Below are 14768 nucleotides of genomic sequence, written 5' to 3' on the forward strand. Positions count from 1 at the left end.
TTGTAGCCCTTCTCGAGACCTTTTCAAAGCACTAATTTTACCAACTTTAAGTAGGCCGTTTCGAAGTTATCGAGCTTTTCATGGTAAGATGTCTCGCCCACGAAGGCAAGAGATCCAAACACAAATTCGATTCCCAGATTAGAAGATGATCTAGCCAACCATGGCAAGATCGGTGGCTGATCCAGCCGATGAAGGCAAGATCGGTGGCTGATCCAGCCAATGAAGGCAAGATCGGTGGCTGATCCAGCCGATGAAGGCAAGATCGGTGCCTGATCCAGCTAATGAAGGCAAGATCGGTGGCTGAATAAAAAGTGGAGGGTTCCATTTCAAAAATTCAAGGTGGCCTTGTCGTGACCTTGGCGACGCCATCCAAAGTAAAACACATGGCGCCAGTAAATAGACCTTTTTACACCCTACAACTTTTATTTAAAACAATTTTTTGTAAAACTTCTATTTTTTGTGATATTTCGAGGTCCCGACTGTTTCGAACACTCCGTATGCCGTAGCGATGTAATGACACGTTTCCGACCCCAGATTCATTTGCAAAAAATGATTCTTATGGTGCCCCCGACAATCTCTGAAACTTTGTTGATTGAATTTCCGAACACCCTGTATATATACACACACGCGCGCGCGCGCGCGCGTGTGTGTGTGTGTGTGTGTGTATGCACGTATGTATGTATGTGTACATAACTCTTGTATCTTTAAATAAATGTGTGTTTATTTGCTTATTTATCCCTTATTAAATAAGAGTTATGTTATAACTATACAGTATTATTACATTATTATGTAAATGGAATATAATTAAAAATGTAGGATTATTTTATGCGCTAATAAAAAGAAATTTCTGTGTAAAAGTTTTCAATTTCACTAAAAAAAATGGCTTTATTATAACTTACAACACTTGTAACTATATAATACGCCATCGCAAATTTTATTATCGAAGTGTTAGCTTTTACATTTGGTTTAATTTGCATAACAATAAAATATCATTAATTTTTCATTAATTAATTTTCATAATAAAGAAAAATTGTAAGTTAATTATCTATTTGTATTTGTTTGAATAATAAACATTCCTCCTATATATATACTTTTTTATATCTATCAATTTTTTTCGGATTTACTAATACAAGTGATTAAGAATCATTAAAACATCAGAGGAAGTGTTTAATGGAACAGCTTCAATGTATCTTTAGCGATTTGAAAGATGAAAATAAAATCGCCATCATAAAAAGATAAGAAGAAATAATGCAAAATGTTATATGATTATGTTCATAATTTATATTTATAAGTAATAATTTATGTTCATAAGTAAAGGAATATATTTTAATTTATGTATGCAATTTTAATAAATTTGCTATTATAAAAGTTTATTAAATTTGCTATTTAAAGTTTTTCGTAATAAAAAAAGTTTTGTGAATTTTTCAAAGAATTACATTAGTGTTCACTAGTCAAATATTTTCAAAATTAAAATACTTTTCTTTTATAATTACCTTTCTTAATTGTTCTTAATTAAAGAATGAAAATCATTTTGAATTTTTTTTTAATATGTTTAGAGATATGATTATAAGATTGAGAGATAGATTAGTTTATATAATTATAACAATGTATATAATAGCTAAATGTGTAAAATGCCTCTCTTTATATTGACAACAAACATTCAATTTATAAGCATTTATGTTTAAGAAGTTATGAAAATTAATTATATAATTTGATTTAAACAATTGTTAAAAATAAATTAAAAATAATAATTTTGAATATTTCTTTACACATTTATGTATATATGAAAAATTACTGCACATAAATATATTTAAATTAAAAAAAAAATTAATTAAATTGTGTGCGTGCGTGTGCGCATATTTAAATATGTGTATAAAATTCATTTATTAAAGTAACGTAAAATTTTAGTTAAAAAATTATAAATTCCATAATTGCTCACCAATAACATTATTAATAATTAATATAATACAATATATGTATGTTGAAAATTACTTAAACACATACTTATTTTTTTCAAATTATTAATTCATCATGTATCATTATTACATATAAAATTCGATGGAATATTAGACGTATAAAAGCTAGTACTAATTCTGATACAAAGAGGCAACAAGGTCTGGTTTTGGTCTGAATATTGATAGATTATTTGTAGTCTCCAATGTTTTGTCATAGTAAAATTTCATACATATTGCAATAATATTGAATATGTAATAATATGAATGTGTTACTTATTTAAAAGGTATTAAACAAAAGCAAGTTGAATCATTTTTCACTATAGCTAGCAAACGCATTTCTATGGTATTTATTAATACAGCCATGTATTTTGTGCAATAATAACAAAAAAATATATGAATATATGAATTGAAAAATATACTATGAATATATGAATTACTATACTAGAACAAATATAATGACAAAAAATTATATAGAAAAATCGATTTATAGTAAATTAGATAATGTATAATATTAACATTGGTGCTGGTGTTATACTTAACTAGAATAATTTGACTGCAGAAAATTATGATCAATGAATCACATATTCATTCAAAAGTAACTTAATTAGAAAATGATAATTATTTCATTGTCGATAATAAATGTACATTTATTTTTTGCATTTTTGCAACTTTTAACAACTGAGATAATACATGGAGAATATTTATCAAGGATACTGTATAAGCTATTTTAATTAATGTATTTTTAATGTACTGATATAAACAATATATCGAATTTTTATACATTCACGTACATCTAAGATGTACACTCAATACATACACAAGTACACACAACAAACATACCTTAATAAAATATCATAATTATAGATTTGACATGATTTATTTTCAAAATAATTAACAATTTCGCACAAGTGCAGGGAGAGACAGTTCTACATGATATGATATTTTCATTCCCATATGTTCTATCACACATTATTTTATGATGATTTTTTATGATATGATATCCAATGTAGTAAATATATAATATATAATAGTACACATTTTCGTGTGTGACCGCAAAATTTAATAAAATTTATATAAAAATTGTACAACAAAAACAGTTCTAAATATACATATACATTATATTTTCAAATTTAGGTATTCAACGTTCGCTGATCATCGCATCTCTATCGTTACTTCCCAATTAGCATTAAAGGCACTTGTAGATACTTGTAGTATTACATCGGCCAATTAAACCGAAGTCATATTTTAATACTTGTTATTGTAAGTTTTTTTATATAAGATAATCATTATGAAAGACATTCGATCTAGAAACACACGCGCATATGATTATATCTATTCTTTCTCCTCTTAATAGTTATAATTACTCTAAATTTTATCTGTTCTTTATATATCTTCTGTTCTAATATTGGTTCCTTCTTAGAGATAGGCTGTCGAAATGAATTCAAATTATTTTCCCAAGTCTTGTTATTTTTATTGTTTAATGGACTAATAATTGCTTAATTTTATTTCTCCCATTTTATCACTGTGTACATCAGTGTACGTCATTAAGCTTAACTATGAATAAAATAACGCTTTATTGGCACACTTTGTATAATGAAATTGATGTACAAAATATATGTATATATATATATATATATATATATATATATATATATATATATAGTAAAAATATATCTATATACAATAATTTAAAATACATAGTTTTCTCAATAAATATCTTGCATACATCAGAGATTGAAATTTATCAATCATATGTTGTATGATCGATATATTGTGTTTTCATTTTTATTCGATAAAGTATCTTAATTCTTAATGTCTAATTTCTAACTTAAGTTATATAAACCTTTGAGGTACTTAAAGATGTAAATCGCTATTTTTAAAAATAATAACTTATCTCAGTGGCACTTTTCAAATGTACGTAGTTTAAAAAAGGCACTTTGAATTCTTATATCACAACTATACAAATTTTATCATATACAAATACTATAAATTCCATTTTTTTGAAGATAGCATGAATTTTATCGATATCACTTATATTAAGCCAAAATTTGATTTTCAATTAGTGTTATTTCATATGCTACACATCAAACGTCAAATATTCCACGTATATTTGATTTTCTTAAAAAGAACATAAATTCTAAATTAAATATATAATTCATGTTTAATGTAATATCAAGGAGCAAATTATAACACTTTTTTTATTGAATAATAATGGAATTAAATTCGCATTTCTTATAAGTATACAGTAGGTTATTGGATCATTTGCAAATATCTATTTTCTTCCAGCAAAGAACTAAGCGAAGACGTCATGTCATTGACAACCATATTAGCGCTAGCTGGTAGGGGTTGCGGTAAAGATATAGGATGCGTCGAACTGGAGACATTGGTTTCGTGAGTCTGCGCATTGCCGGACCAATTCCTACATTGTTGAACGTACTCCAATGTCCTGCGATAAGAATCCTGTCTCATGCCTTGAGGCGGTTTCACTGGCGAGCCCTGCTGCGATTGACTAATATCCCTGCACTGTATCTCCGGCAATGATCCGCCGTGTTGATCGTGATAACATTGATTTACGTAAGACCACGGACAATTACAATTGTACTGTTGATGAGCCGGAAGATTACTTGAGCGCGCTTGACAATTATGTGCACAGGTCTGTTGTTGTTGTTGCTGTTGCATTCTACAATTAGTCTGCTGAGTATTGCAAAGCTGTGGTGATGTTCTTTTCGAAATACCACTGTCAATAATCTGACGATGCACGCCATTAGGATGAACGCAGTTGGCGATTTGCAAACAGGGTGTCGATTGTTGAGGCTGCTGGCAGTTTTGAAGATTTGTAGTGAGTGTATTTATCGGTTTGCTTTGATTTGGAAGATTCAACTGAGAACAATGCGGCGACATTGGACCACATTGATTCGTCACCGGAGATTGTTGCGCAGAGTGCATGTTGGGTATCTGACTATTAGGCGTTACCATAGGCCTCGCGCACTGACCGGAAGACTGCGTACACTGCGTGTTCGGATGGGCAATGGTCGAATTGGATATAGGTGCGGTCGGCTGCGCGCAATGTGGCGACAATTGTTGACAGTTGTTAGCTGTTAATCGTATTTGCATCGCGTGATTAGATGGTACGCAAGTCTGATTGGAATGATGATTGACTTGACTGGCGGCGGTGCCGGTGCAGTTTGCGTTAATTTGACCAGCGCAACCATAATTTGGATAGTAAGCATGATGTATATGATTCTGGACACAATTTCTGGTAAGTTGGGCGGAGTTTTGGGGCAAGTTTTGCGGAGCGTGCTGCGGCGCCAATGCGCCAGCCGCGGGAGACGTTAGTGGTTGATCACTCAAATGAGTCGAAGCATAATGAGAACTCGGTGACATAACCTGCGCCGTGGCTGGGCTTGCTTGACCTCCAGTAACCTGGGATCCGTAATTCGGTGGCGGACAATACTGCGACGAAGGTTGAGTCGTACGTGAGCTCGGACATTGGCCATAAGGTGCAGAAGAATTCGAGTAGTTCGGACAAGATTGCTGTGCGACTTGCTGAGTGGGATAACAGTTTTGTTGATGTGATTGATTGTAATTACACGTGGGTTGCATCTGTCGTTGATAATGCAAAATATTCGTGCATATCGGCGATTGACAAATAGATAGAGGACTGCTGCGATAACTTTGATTTCCACCCGCTTGAACCTATAAAGCAATAATTTTAAGGTTAAAAGAAATCAATGTTAGAGAAATTATATGAATCTGAATAGATAAGAAATACGCTAACATGATTACCTGATTTAAATACTGCATCATCTCATCGGGAATAACCAGTTTGTTTTCTACCATTTCACCTTCACCCATCTCGTCCAGGATCACCTCTTGATTGGGATGAAGCTCAGGCTGTAATTCAGGCAATTGTGCCGATCTTGATCTGGGAGGAATCGGAGGGGAAGTCCTTTGGGCCTGATTACTGCGAATAGGTTCAGACATTCGTCGATCATTCGATGGTTGCGTACAATGACGGCTCGGATTGTTCCAGTCGTCTGGTATTGCCTGAATATTCTGCGCATACATATCATATCGTTTAAAATTGCTCTCCGTAGTATTTGTGCATAACCTCATAACATAAAGCATTACCTGAAGAGACATATTTTGCGTTTGAACGACGAGATTACTCGTCGAGTAAGGTCCTTGAAGATGATTCGGTGGATTGAGTCTGCCGGAAGTAGTACTCATCTGACTACTTCTTCTAGATGTACCAGGACTGATCGGATCGTAAAAACTTTCAGGTCCCACGGGACCCATTCTTAAAGCACTAACAACACTTGCTTGGCTGCTCCTTCTGCTACCGAAATCTGTAGATTTCATACTACCGTAATAAGTGCTGACAGTACTACTGCTGTCTCTCCGCGGCTCGCCGAGTGGTTGCAGTCTCAGCTGGAGATCGGACAGACTCGTCTGCCGTGTCTGGCCACCATTGCCCTCCATTTTCAGATCGGTGATTCTTCGATTGAGATCGCCGATATTACCCTGAAGTGCGACACCGCGAATCCCTCGCACATTCGCTACGCCAATTGGCATATTCGGCATACCTTTAGCGTTCAGTCTTCCTTTCAGACGATTTCTCGACGCGGGCGCTGGCACTTGTTGCTGCTGTGATTCCATTCCACCTGCGACCTGCAAACAATCGTAACGTCATCCGAGAGAACAAATAACTTTAAGAAAATTTATCCGCTCTTAAAAAAAAACCTTAAAACTTAGAGGAGCATGATTTAGAGAGCAGTCCGAAAGACTCACCATGGCACGTAGTGCTACAGGAAGATCGGCGATATCTAAATCATCCGGCTCCTCGTTCCACGGCTCTTCGGCAAGAGCGATTCCATCGCCGGTAAGGGCACCTATTCCAGCGACCTCGTCGTTGCAACCGCCTACCAATGGGCTGCCCTGTTGCTGCATCATACTGGGCGGACTATTGGCTTCACTCTCGGACTTGACACTTGGGCTTGAGAGGCTAGGAGTTTTTGGATGAAGATCTTCGCTTCTACTAGGACTGTGACCGCCTGTACCTGCCTCGTCGCTACCACCGCCATCACCACCGCCACCTTTGTGCTTCTTGTTCGCGTAGAACTCGGCGCCGTGAACTGTCTTGACGTGCTTTCGCAGAGACGACGGATCCGTGTACCTCTTTGTGCAACCAGGAGCTTTGCAGACGTACGGTTTCTGACAGGCAAGAATTCCGATAATGCGATTAAATAGAATTGTCTAGGCAATGATCGCAGATATCGAAAGACAATCTGAGGTATCTGTCGGCTATTGATATATAAAATAACATACTAGCTAGCATTTATATCTCTCTTATGCAAATTTTATTCTGTTTAAATCTCCTTTCTTTCGGTATGAGCAGCTAAAGAGGATAAGAAAATCATACTTACCTCATTGGAGTGCGTTCTGTTTTGATGCTTCGCTCTGTCGCTGGCATTACTGAAAGCTTTGCTGCAGCCTGGATATTCGCAGGTATACGGTTTCTCGCCGGTATGAGACCTGAGATGAGTCTTGAGATTTTCCAATCGCGAGTAAGCTTTGAAGCAACCCTCAAACTGTATTCAAAAAAACATTTACTTAATTGCATTAACGAGAAGGATTACTGTGGCATTCAGATTTTATCTTAAAAAATTATGACTTCTGAACATCAAATAACTAGTTTAAATGTCGGCGTACAAAAACAAATACATAAAGAAAAACAATTCTCTTCAGAAAACGTTATTTTGCTGAAGCTTAAAATTGAAGCTTAAAATTGAAGACTAAAATGACTCAATCTTTTATTCTAGTCTAATTATTATAACAATATTCGCATTCTTACATTACATTTTCCTACAAGAGATGCATCACGTAAATACGCATCAAGATTAGCCGCGACTCACGTACCTGAATTCAAAACATACGATTCTATAAATACCGTATGTTATGTAGATTGCATGTATTCTATGTTAACCATAAAAAAATAAATTGCATAAATATGTATGCATGTGCACGGAAAAGTTGACCCATTATTCATCTAATATGAAGAAAGTAACAATATGGCGTCCTATACATTATCCATTTGATTGGTTAATTTCTTTATGCATATGCATTGTGCGTCCATGCAAATCTGTCTGGATAAGCCCTGAGGGACTCGCGCATCAAGATTCAAAGAAAAGTCTATTTATTTATTTATTTTGAGAATATAATGAGAATATAATGAGATAGCTGTTATATCTGAGAGAAAGAGGAATATCTCGGTCTCTTCCATGAAGTAAGAGTCTCCTTACTCTGACGACGTAACTACATAAAAAGTGGCAATGAAAAGTGTTCCGTGGGCCAGATGGAATAGCTTAGAACATTTTGTCGCCATCTTGTAATTGTATGTAAATGGCAGATGAACAGTAACATAAAAAGGTCAAAAATTATTACTGTTAAAAATTATTTATGTTAATATTTGGATACACTTAAAAAATATACTTATTCTAACTATTAATGCCATAAAAGATATCGCGTAGCTAAATTTATATTAATTTATTCGACATGTTAACAATTTTGGGTTATAAAATTAAAAGTTTTGCTAAAGTTAATGCTAAAGGAAATATTATAATTTTTTTTTTCAAAATCTTATAACATCATATAAATTACAAAAAAAATACAATTTAGAATATATTTACTTTAAAACGTATTATCAAGATTTGATACACTCTATACACTTAATACAATTAAAAATGACGTGACAAATCAAAATACAACACTACACATATACAATATTCAAGATAGCGACGAAATGTTGTAAGCTATTCAGTGAACCTGGCCCTACATGAAACATTTTTAGTGACCAACACTTTTCTCTCTTTACATGAAATTAAATCTCCTTACTTTTACTTCATGGTCTCTCGAAACCTCTTTTTTTTCTAATTTTGCGACACTTAATCGATGCGCAATCTATACTTGCCATATCCAAGAAGTAAGAGTATGGTGTAGTCACATTTTGAATTGTGTCACGTCGTTTTTAATTATATTAAATGTTGAGTTTGTGTATCAAATCTTAATAATACATTTTAAAGTAAGTATATTCTAAATTTTTTTGTAATTTATATGATGTTATAAGATTTTTGAAAAAAAAAATTATAATATTTCCTTTAGCATTAACTTTAGCAAAAACTTTTAATTTTTATAACACAAAATTGTTAACATTCGAATAAATTAATACAAATTTAGCTATGCAATATCTTTTATAGCATTAATAATTAGAATAAATATATTTTCTAAGTGTAATTATCCAAATATTAGTATAAATAATTTTTAACAGTAATAATTTTTAACCTTTTTATGTCACCATCTGCCATTTACAATTTCAAGGAGACAAAATGTTGTAAGCTATTACATTCAGCAAACCTGGGGATCGATTGTGTATCACACAACTTGGTGAAAATTACAAAAGTGAGCAAATGGACTAGAATATTTATAATTTCATTAGTCAACATCTAGTAAATTTGCTCACTTTTGTAATTTTCACTTAATAATGTAATACACAATTGACCCCCTGGCCCTACACAGAACATTTTTCATTGCCACTTTCAATCTGTGTAGTTCATCGCCTTACCTCTTACTTCATCCCGTATCTAATATAGTTAGTTCGTGTCATTCGGTGAATTTCATCGCGTTTTATGATCCATTTATATTCGTAAATTCCCCGTTCAAAATTTCAGTATCGAAAGTGCATAATTTAGTGTGATGGATGATTAAATATCTTTGAATTAATCCGTGCAACTGTGTTTAATTCTCTCCCTCTCTATCGATATTCATAATCGGTGTCGAGAGAAACTGTTTTGATATAAAAGCTCATCTCGGATATACTTTCCTACACTGAGAAAAATTGTTTGATTGTACCAACAAGACGTACATGATAGAAGGCATTTTGATTAAACCAAACAAAACTTCTAGTTATCACAATAAAACTCGATTTTTTATAACTAGAACGTTTAATAGACTTTACTATAAGGATTTGGTTAGTATTTTCTAATTAAATCTCTAAACTTTCTTATTATATTAACTAAACATGGACATAGTGATGCCATTTTTTAGTATTATCATCAAGAAAAATTAACAGGAAGCAATTAATCATATTCATCTGGTAATTCCTAAAGGAACTCTGATTCGTCCATTTTCCAACAGACACATTGGTTGAATCTATTAGATTTCTAATTAATGCAATCAGATTTTTTCTCAGTACAATCCGACATTTAGTTGCCCGATGACAGCACTCATTCGTCCCGCATGCAGAATATAATAAGGGCTGAGAGGAAAAACGTCGAGGAGGACTGGATTAATCGAGACGGATGATCTCGCTCGTTTGTCTCGTCGCGTCGTTTCTCGGAATTTTCGCGCCGCACGCGTCACGCGTAACAATGGCAGAAGTATGGCGGATGGCATGTGCATACGCGGACGATTCCTTTGATATTCGAATAGTTCGATATTCAAATATTTTTTTATTCGATATTCAAATATTTAATATTTTTTTATTTTAATATTCTTTAATAGAGTTTCGGTGCGTCGATTAACTTGCTCGATCAGCGATCGATATCGCTCGCAAAAATTTCGGATTGTCTCAGAAAATTTCGTTCCCAGATATACAGGGTGTCCCAGACCACCCGTACCCCCTTTTAAAATGAAAATAAATGGCTTTTATCAAAAATCGCGAACAATTTTTAAGTAAATCGGGTACGCTCTATCAAATGGTGATATTTTCAACTTTTGATTGCGACCGGAAATACGCCATCCGGGTCGGAAGTTGAATTTTTTTAGAAGAACATGGTACTTTTTATTACAGATTCGAATTGTACGTGAAAAAATAAGAAACTTTTGTATCAAACGTTTTTTCTAAGAGTGCCTTTGTCAATCTTAAAATTGACCTTGAAAGTAACTGTGATGAAATAATGAACTTTAAATGTTAAGATTGACAAAAGCACTTTTAGGAAAAACGTTTGATACAAAAGTTTCTTATTTTTTCACGTACAATTCGAATCTGTTATAAAAAGTACCATGTTCCTTTAAAAAAATTCAACTTCCGATGGCGTATTTCCGGTCGGAATCAAAAGTTGAAAATGTCACCATTTGATAGAGCGTACTCGATTTACTTAAAAATTGTTCGTGATTTTTGATAAAAGTCATTTATTTTCATTTTAAAAGGGGTGTACGGATGGTCTGGGACACCCTGTATACATGTACTTATATGTAATCTGAAAGGAGTGCCCGATTAATTTTAAATTTCGACTTAATAGACATTCGCGAGTGTGATCACAAATGGAGCGAGAAACATCGAGAGATATTAAATTAATCAATGTTCGAATGCTGTTCGAATGCTGTTCGAATGCTGTTCGTCTATGCAAGTAAGTGTTTCCGGATTTAATTCTTCTTGTGAAGTGTGCAATTATTTCGATATATATTGGAGGGCAAAAATATACTTTACGGCCGATACGCAAAAAAAAGAAATGAAAAATGAAAATGTTTTTAAATTATTAGATAATTTAAAGATGATACTATTTTATACTTATTTTTATTTTATATTATTTATTAGATAAGATTAATTTCATCAATATTATCAGATAATATTTTTATACTTAAATTGATGTTTTAACAATCAGCAATAAGAACAAAACGTGCGTTGAATAGTGATATTTATGAAATTTCTTAGTCGCTTTGTTAACGTTTGTACGCGTCAGAATATACGTAATTGATTAATGCAAAAAGCTTTCGCTCATCCGGGAGAAACAAGTAAGTACTTTAACTTACGGTACACTTGTGAGGTTTTTCTCCCGTGTGTCTTCTCATGTGTACGACCAGCATATACTGAGCTTTGAAGGGTTTTTCCTCCCTCGAGCATTCCTCCCAACCGCAAACATAGCTCTTCTTGTTGGCGTGTATATGATCGGTGTTGATATGTTTCACCAGATCGTCCTGGTTTAAAGAAAGAAATGCATGAATTAATACGAATAAGAAGCAACATCTCTCATAAGATATCAGAGATATCACTGATATCATCTGTCATTTTAATTCTCAAAATAATTTAAAAGATATTTCAATCCCATAAGATTAATCTTGCTTATTAAACTCTTTTTTAAAAAGATCTTCGAAAAAAATTACAATATAAAGATTATATTAAGAGATTCCCAGGTAGCAGAATGACGTCAAATAACATCTTAATAACGTTTTCATGACGTCATTAGACGTCATTTTGCTACCTGAATTATAATTATTCATGATGCTTATTAGCATAGAGATAATACATTAATAAATATTAACTGAGATAAAAGATTAGTAGACATTAATAAATTAATAGACTGTTTTTCTGCACATCTATATCACCTGTGTAGGAAACTCGAGACTGCAGTTTCGCCAATGACAATTCGTTTCGATAAAGTCACCAGGTTCGTCCCTGAGGTCTTCGCTTGGACTGAGACCTTGAGGATGGGTCGGCGGGACGGTGGTCGTGGTCGCGTTGGTGGTAGTTGTCGCTGGTTCCCTTTTGACTTTGGTGGAGGTCCGTCTTGACGAAGTGTCAGCTTCGGCTGTCACCGAGCGAGTCGATGATTCCGACGCTTTCCTACATGACTCTGCGCTCTGCACATGAACAAAATGTCACATAAGAAGTACTGTCTACCTTCTATCACAAATACTTGGAATGTAATACTTCTAATTTTAATAGAGTCCCATCCCTTGTTATTACACACCGAAATATAGCGTAGTTTTCTAATAAACGGTTCGAAATAATTGAATTTGAATTTCAAGCATTTATTAAAAATTATATCGATTTATCATAAATGCAAATCGCATTTATCACGTGACAATACACAATTGTCACGCTTATTAAAACGCATTTATTTGATCGGATGCAAAGTACTACAAATCCTTCGTATTGCTTCTCTTTCCCTCTTCCTTTCTTATTACGTACTCTGATATAGACGTAACTACAAATACCTGATTGTGCACGCGTGCAGGTTTCTCCTCTGCGCTCCACGTGGATGTATCGCGATTTACTAGCGATACAGGTTGACAGGCGATAAGTATTCAAGTATTATTGGCTAGGCGAAAGCGGATCGATGGAAATCAAAATAGAAATGTAAAATGTTACGTTTCTAATTTTATATATTTAATTTTCCGAAGTATAATATTTTATTTTTGCCTCTTTCTGCCATTTAAAAACTAGTTAAATAGAAATTCTCTGATTCAAGAGTTACTTAAATCAACTTTGCAAGAAAGAAACAATAATAAAAATAGTAAAAATATCATGTATCGAGTTTTCTGCTCATAACGCGACATATTTCTAGAGAAAAAAAACAACAGATGACATATATAAGCCGTTGACATTCCAATCCCGAATAATTTTTCTATACGTAGCAATTTTGATATGTTACGGCGATAATTTAATTTTGTTCGTTCGGAATTGTTTTAATTATCAGTAAGATTGAGAAACATTGAAACTGTATCCTCCCGTCTTTAATAGGCAATCAGAAACCGGATATATATATATATATATATATATATATATATATATATATATATATATATACATATATATACAGGGTGTCCGATTCCTGAGTGACCAAACGAAAAGTAGTAGTAGATTGGGTCAAACTGAGAAGAAAAGTCTTCTACCATTTTGCAAAATTCGCAATAATTATTAAAAAATAAGCAAAAATGTCTCGGTACATGAGAAGCGGTAAACCGCTTATAGTGTGTGATTATACGTAGCGGTAAACCGCTTATAGTAAGTGATCAAACGAAAAGTGGTGATAGATTGGGTCAAACTGAAAAGAAAATTCCTCTACCATATTGCAAAATTCTCAATAATTATTAAATTATAGGCAAAAATGTCTCAGAGTATAAGAAGCGGTAGACAGATCGCTTCTCATGCGCCGAGACATTTTTGCCTATTTCTTAATAATTATTGCGAATTTTGCAAAATAGTAAAGAACTTTTCTTCTCAATTTTATTCAATCTACCACTTCTTTTCGTTTGGTCACTCAGGAATCGGACACCCTGTATATATATATACAGGGTGAGCCATTTTAATTAACGCACGCAATTATTTCGGAAACAAAGCATTTTAGAGAAAAATGTTTCAGACAAAAGTTTTATGGTTTCGAGGGGGCCATAAGATGGTATCATTGGTTTGACCTTGAAGTGTTATTTGAAGGTCACATGAAGGTCACCTTCAATTTCTTAAATGGAACCTACTATTTGTCATTGCATATTCTTGTAGCTTATCTCGAGAGCTTTCCAAAACACTATAATTAAGTACATTTTCGTTAAGTACTTTTTGAGTTATAAGGCTTGAAATAATTTCTTAATTTTACATAAACCGTAAAATATCTTGTAAAATATTCATTTTTCGATTATCTTACCTTAATACTTTTACGTACAAAATAATGAGAGGAATCAACTGGTGTAAAGAAAACACATAGTTGTTTTGAAGAAAAAATATATAATTTGCAATTAACAATTCCATATTTTTTCTTAAAAACAACTATGTGTTTTCTTTACACCAATTGATTCCTCTCATTATTTTGTACATAAAAGTATTAAGATAAGATAATCGAAAAATGAATATTTTACAAGATATTTTACGGTCTATGTAAAATTAAGAAATTATTTCAAGCCTCATAACTCAAAAAGTACTTAACGAAAAGGTACTTAATTATAGTGTTTTGGAAAGCTCTCGAGATAAGCTATAAGAATATGCAATGACAAATAGTAGGTTCCATTTAAGAAATTGAAGGTGACCTTCATGTGACC

At 33.2% G+C, this 14768-nt stretch overlaps 1 protein-coding gene across 1 annotated transcript; it reads right to left on the reverse strand.

Annotated features, from left to right (window-relative positions):
- Positions 1-4156: 4156 nt before the first annotated feature.
- Positions 4157-12457, reverse strand: LOC145964188 (uncharacterized). Its single transcript, XM_083086660.1, has 7 exons — positions 12339-12457; positions 11766-11930; positions 7382-7546; positions 6747-7169; positions 6087-6626; positions 5742-6011; positions 4157-5651 (listed from the first exon to the last, which is right to left on the reverse strand). The coding sequence occupies exons 2-7, from the start codon at positions 11817-11819 to the stop codon at positions 4206-4208; spliced, it is 2898 nt and encodes a 965-aa protein (XP_082942786.1). The 5' UTR covers positions 11820-11930; positions 12339-12457; the 3' UTR covers positions 4157-4205.
- Between the last annotated feature and the right edge of the window lie 2311 nt (positions 12458-14768).

The sequence above is a fragment of the Camponotus vicinus genome, unplaced genomic scaffold (assembly GCF_025532165.1).
Source record: "Camponotus vicinus isolate PSW18456_S1 unplaced genomic scaffold, iyCamVici1.0 SCAF_13, whole genome shotgun sequence".
Classification (NCBI taxonomy): Eukaryota; Metazoa; Arthropoda; class Insecta; order Hymenoptera; family Formicidae; genus Camponotus; species Camponotus vicinus.

What these genes read in the sequence shown, in the direction of transcription:
- LOC145964188 (XM_083086660.1), bottom strand. Translation starts at nt 11,819, where the DNA reads ATGCTGGTCGTACACATGAGAAGACACACGGGAGAAAAACCTCACAAG. An exon ending in ACAGAACGCACTCCAATGAG is followed by an intron (nt 7,170 to 7,381) that starts GTAAGTATGATT and finishes CTTGCCTGTCAG; the next exon opens with AAACCGTACGTCTGCAAAGC. An exon ending in CTGTAGCACTACGTGCCATG is followed by an intron (nt 6,627 to 6,746) that starts GTGAGTCTTTCG and finishes GATTGTTTGCAG; the next exon opens with GTCGCAGGTGGAATGGAATC.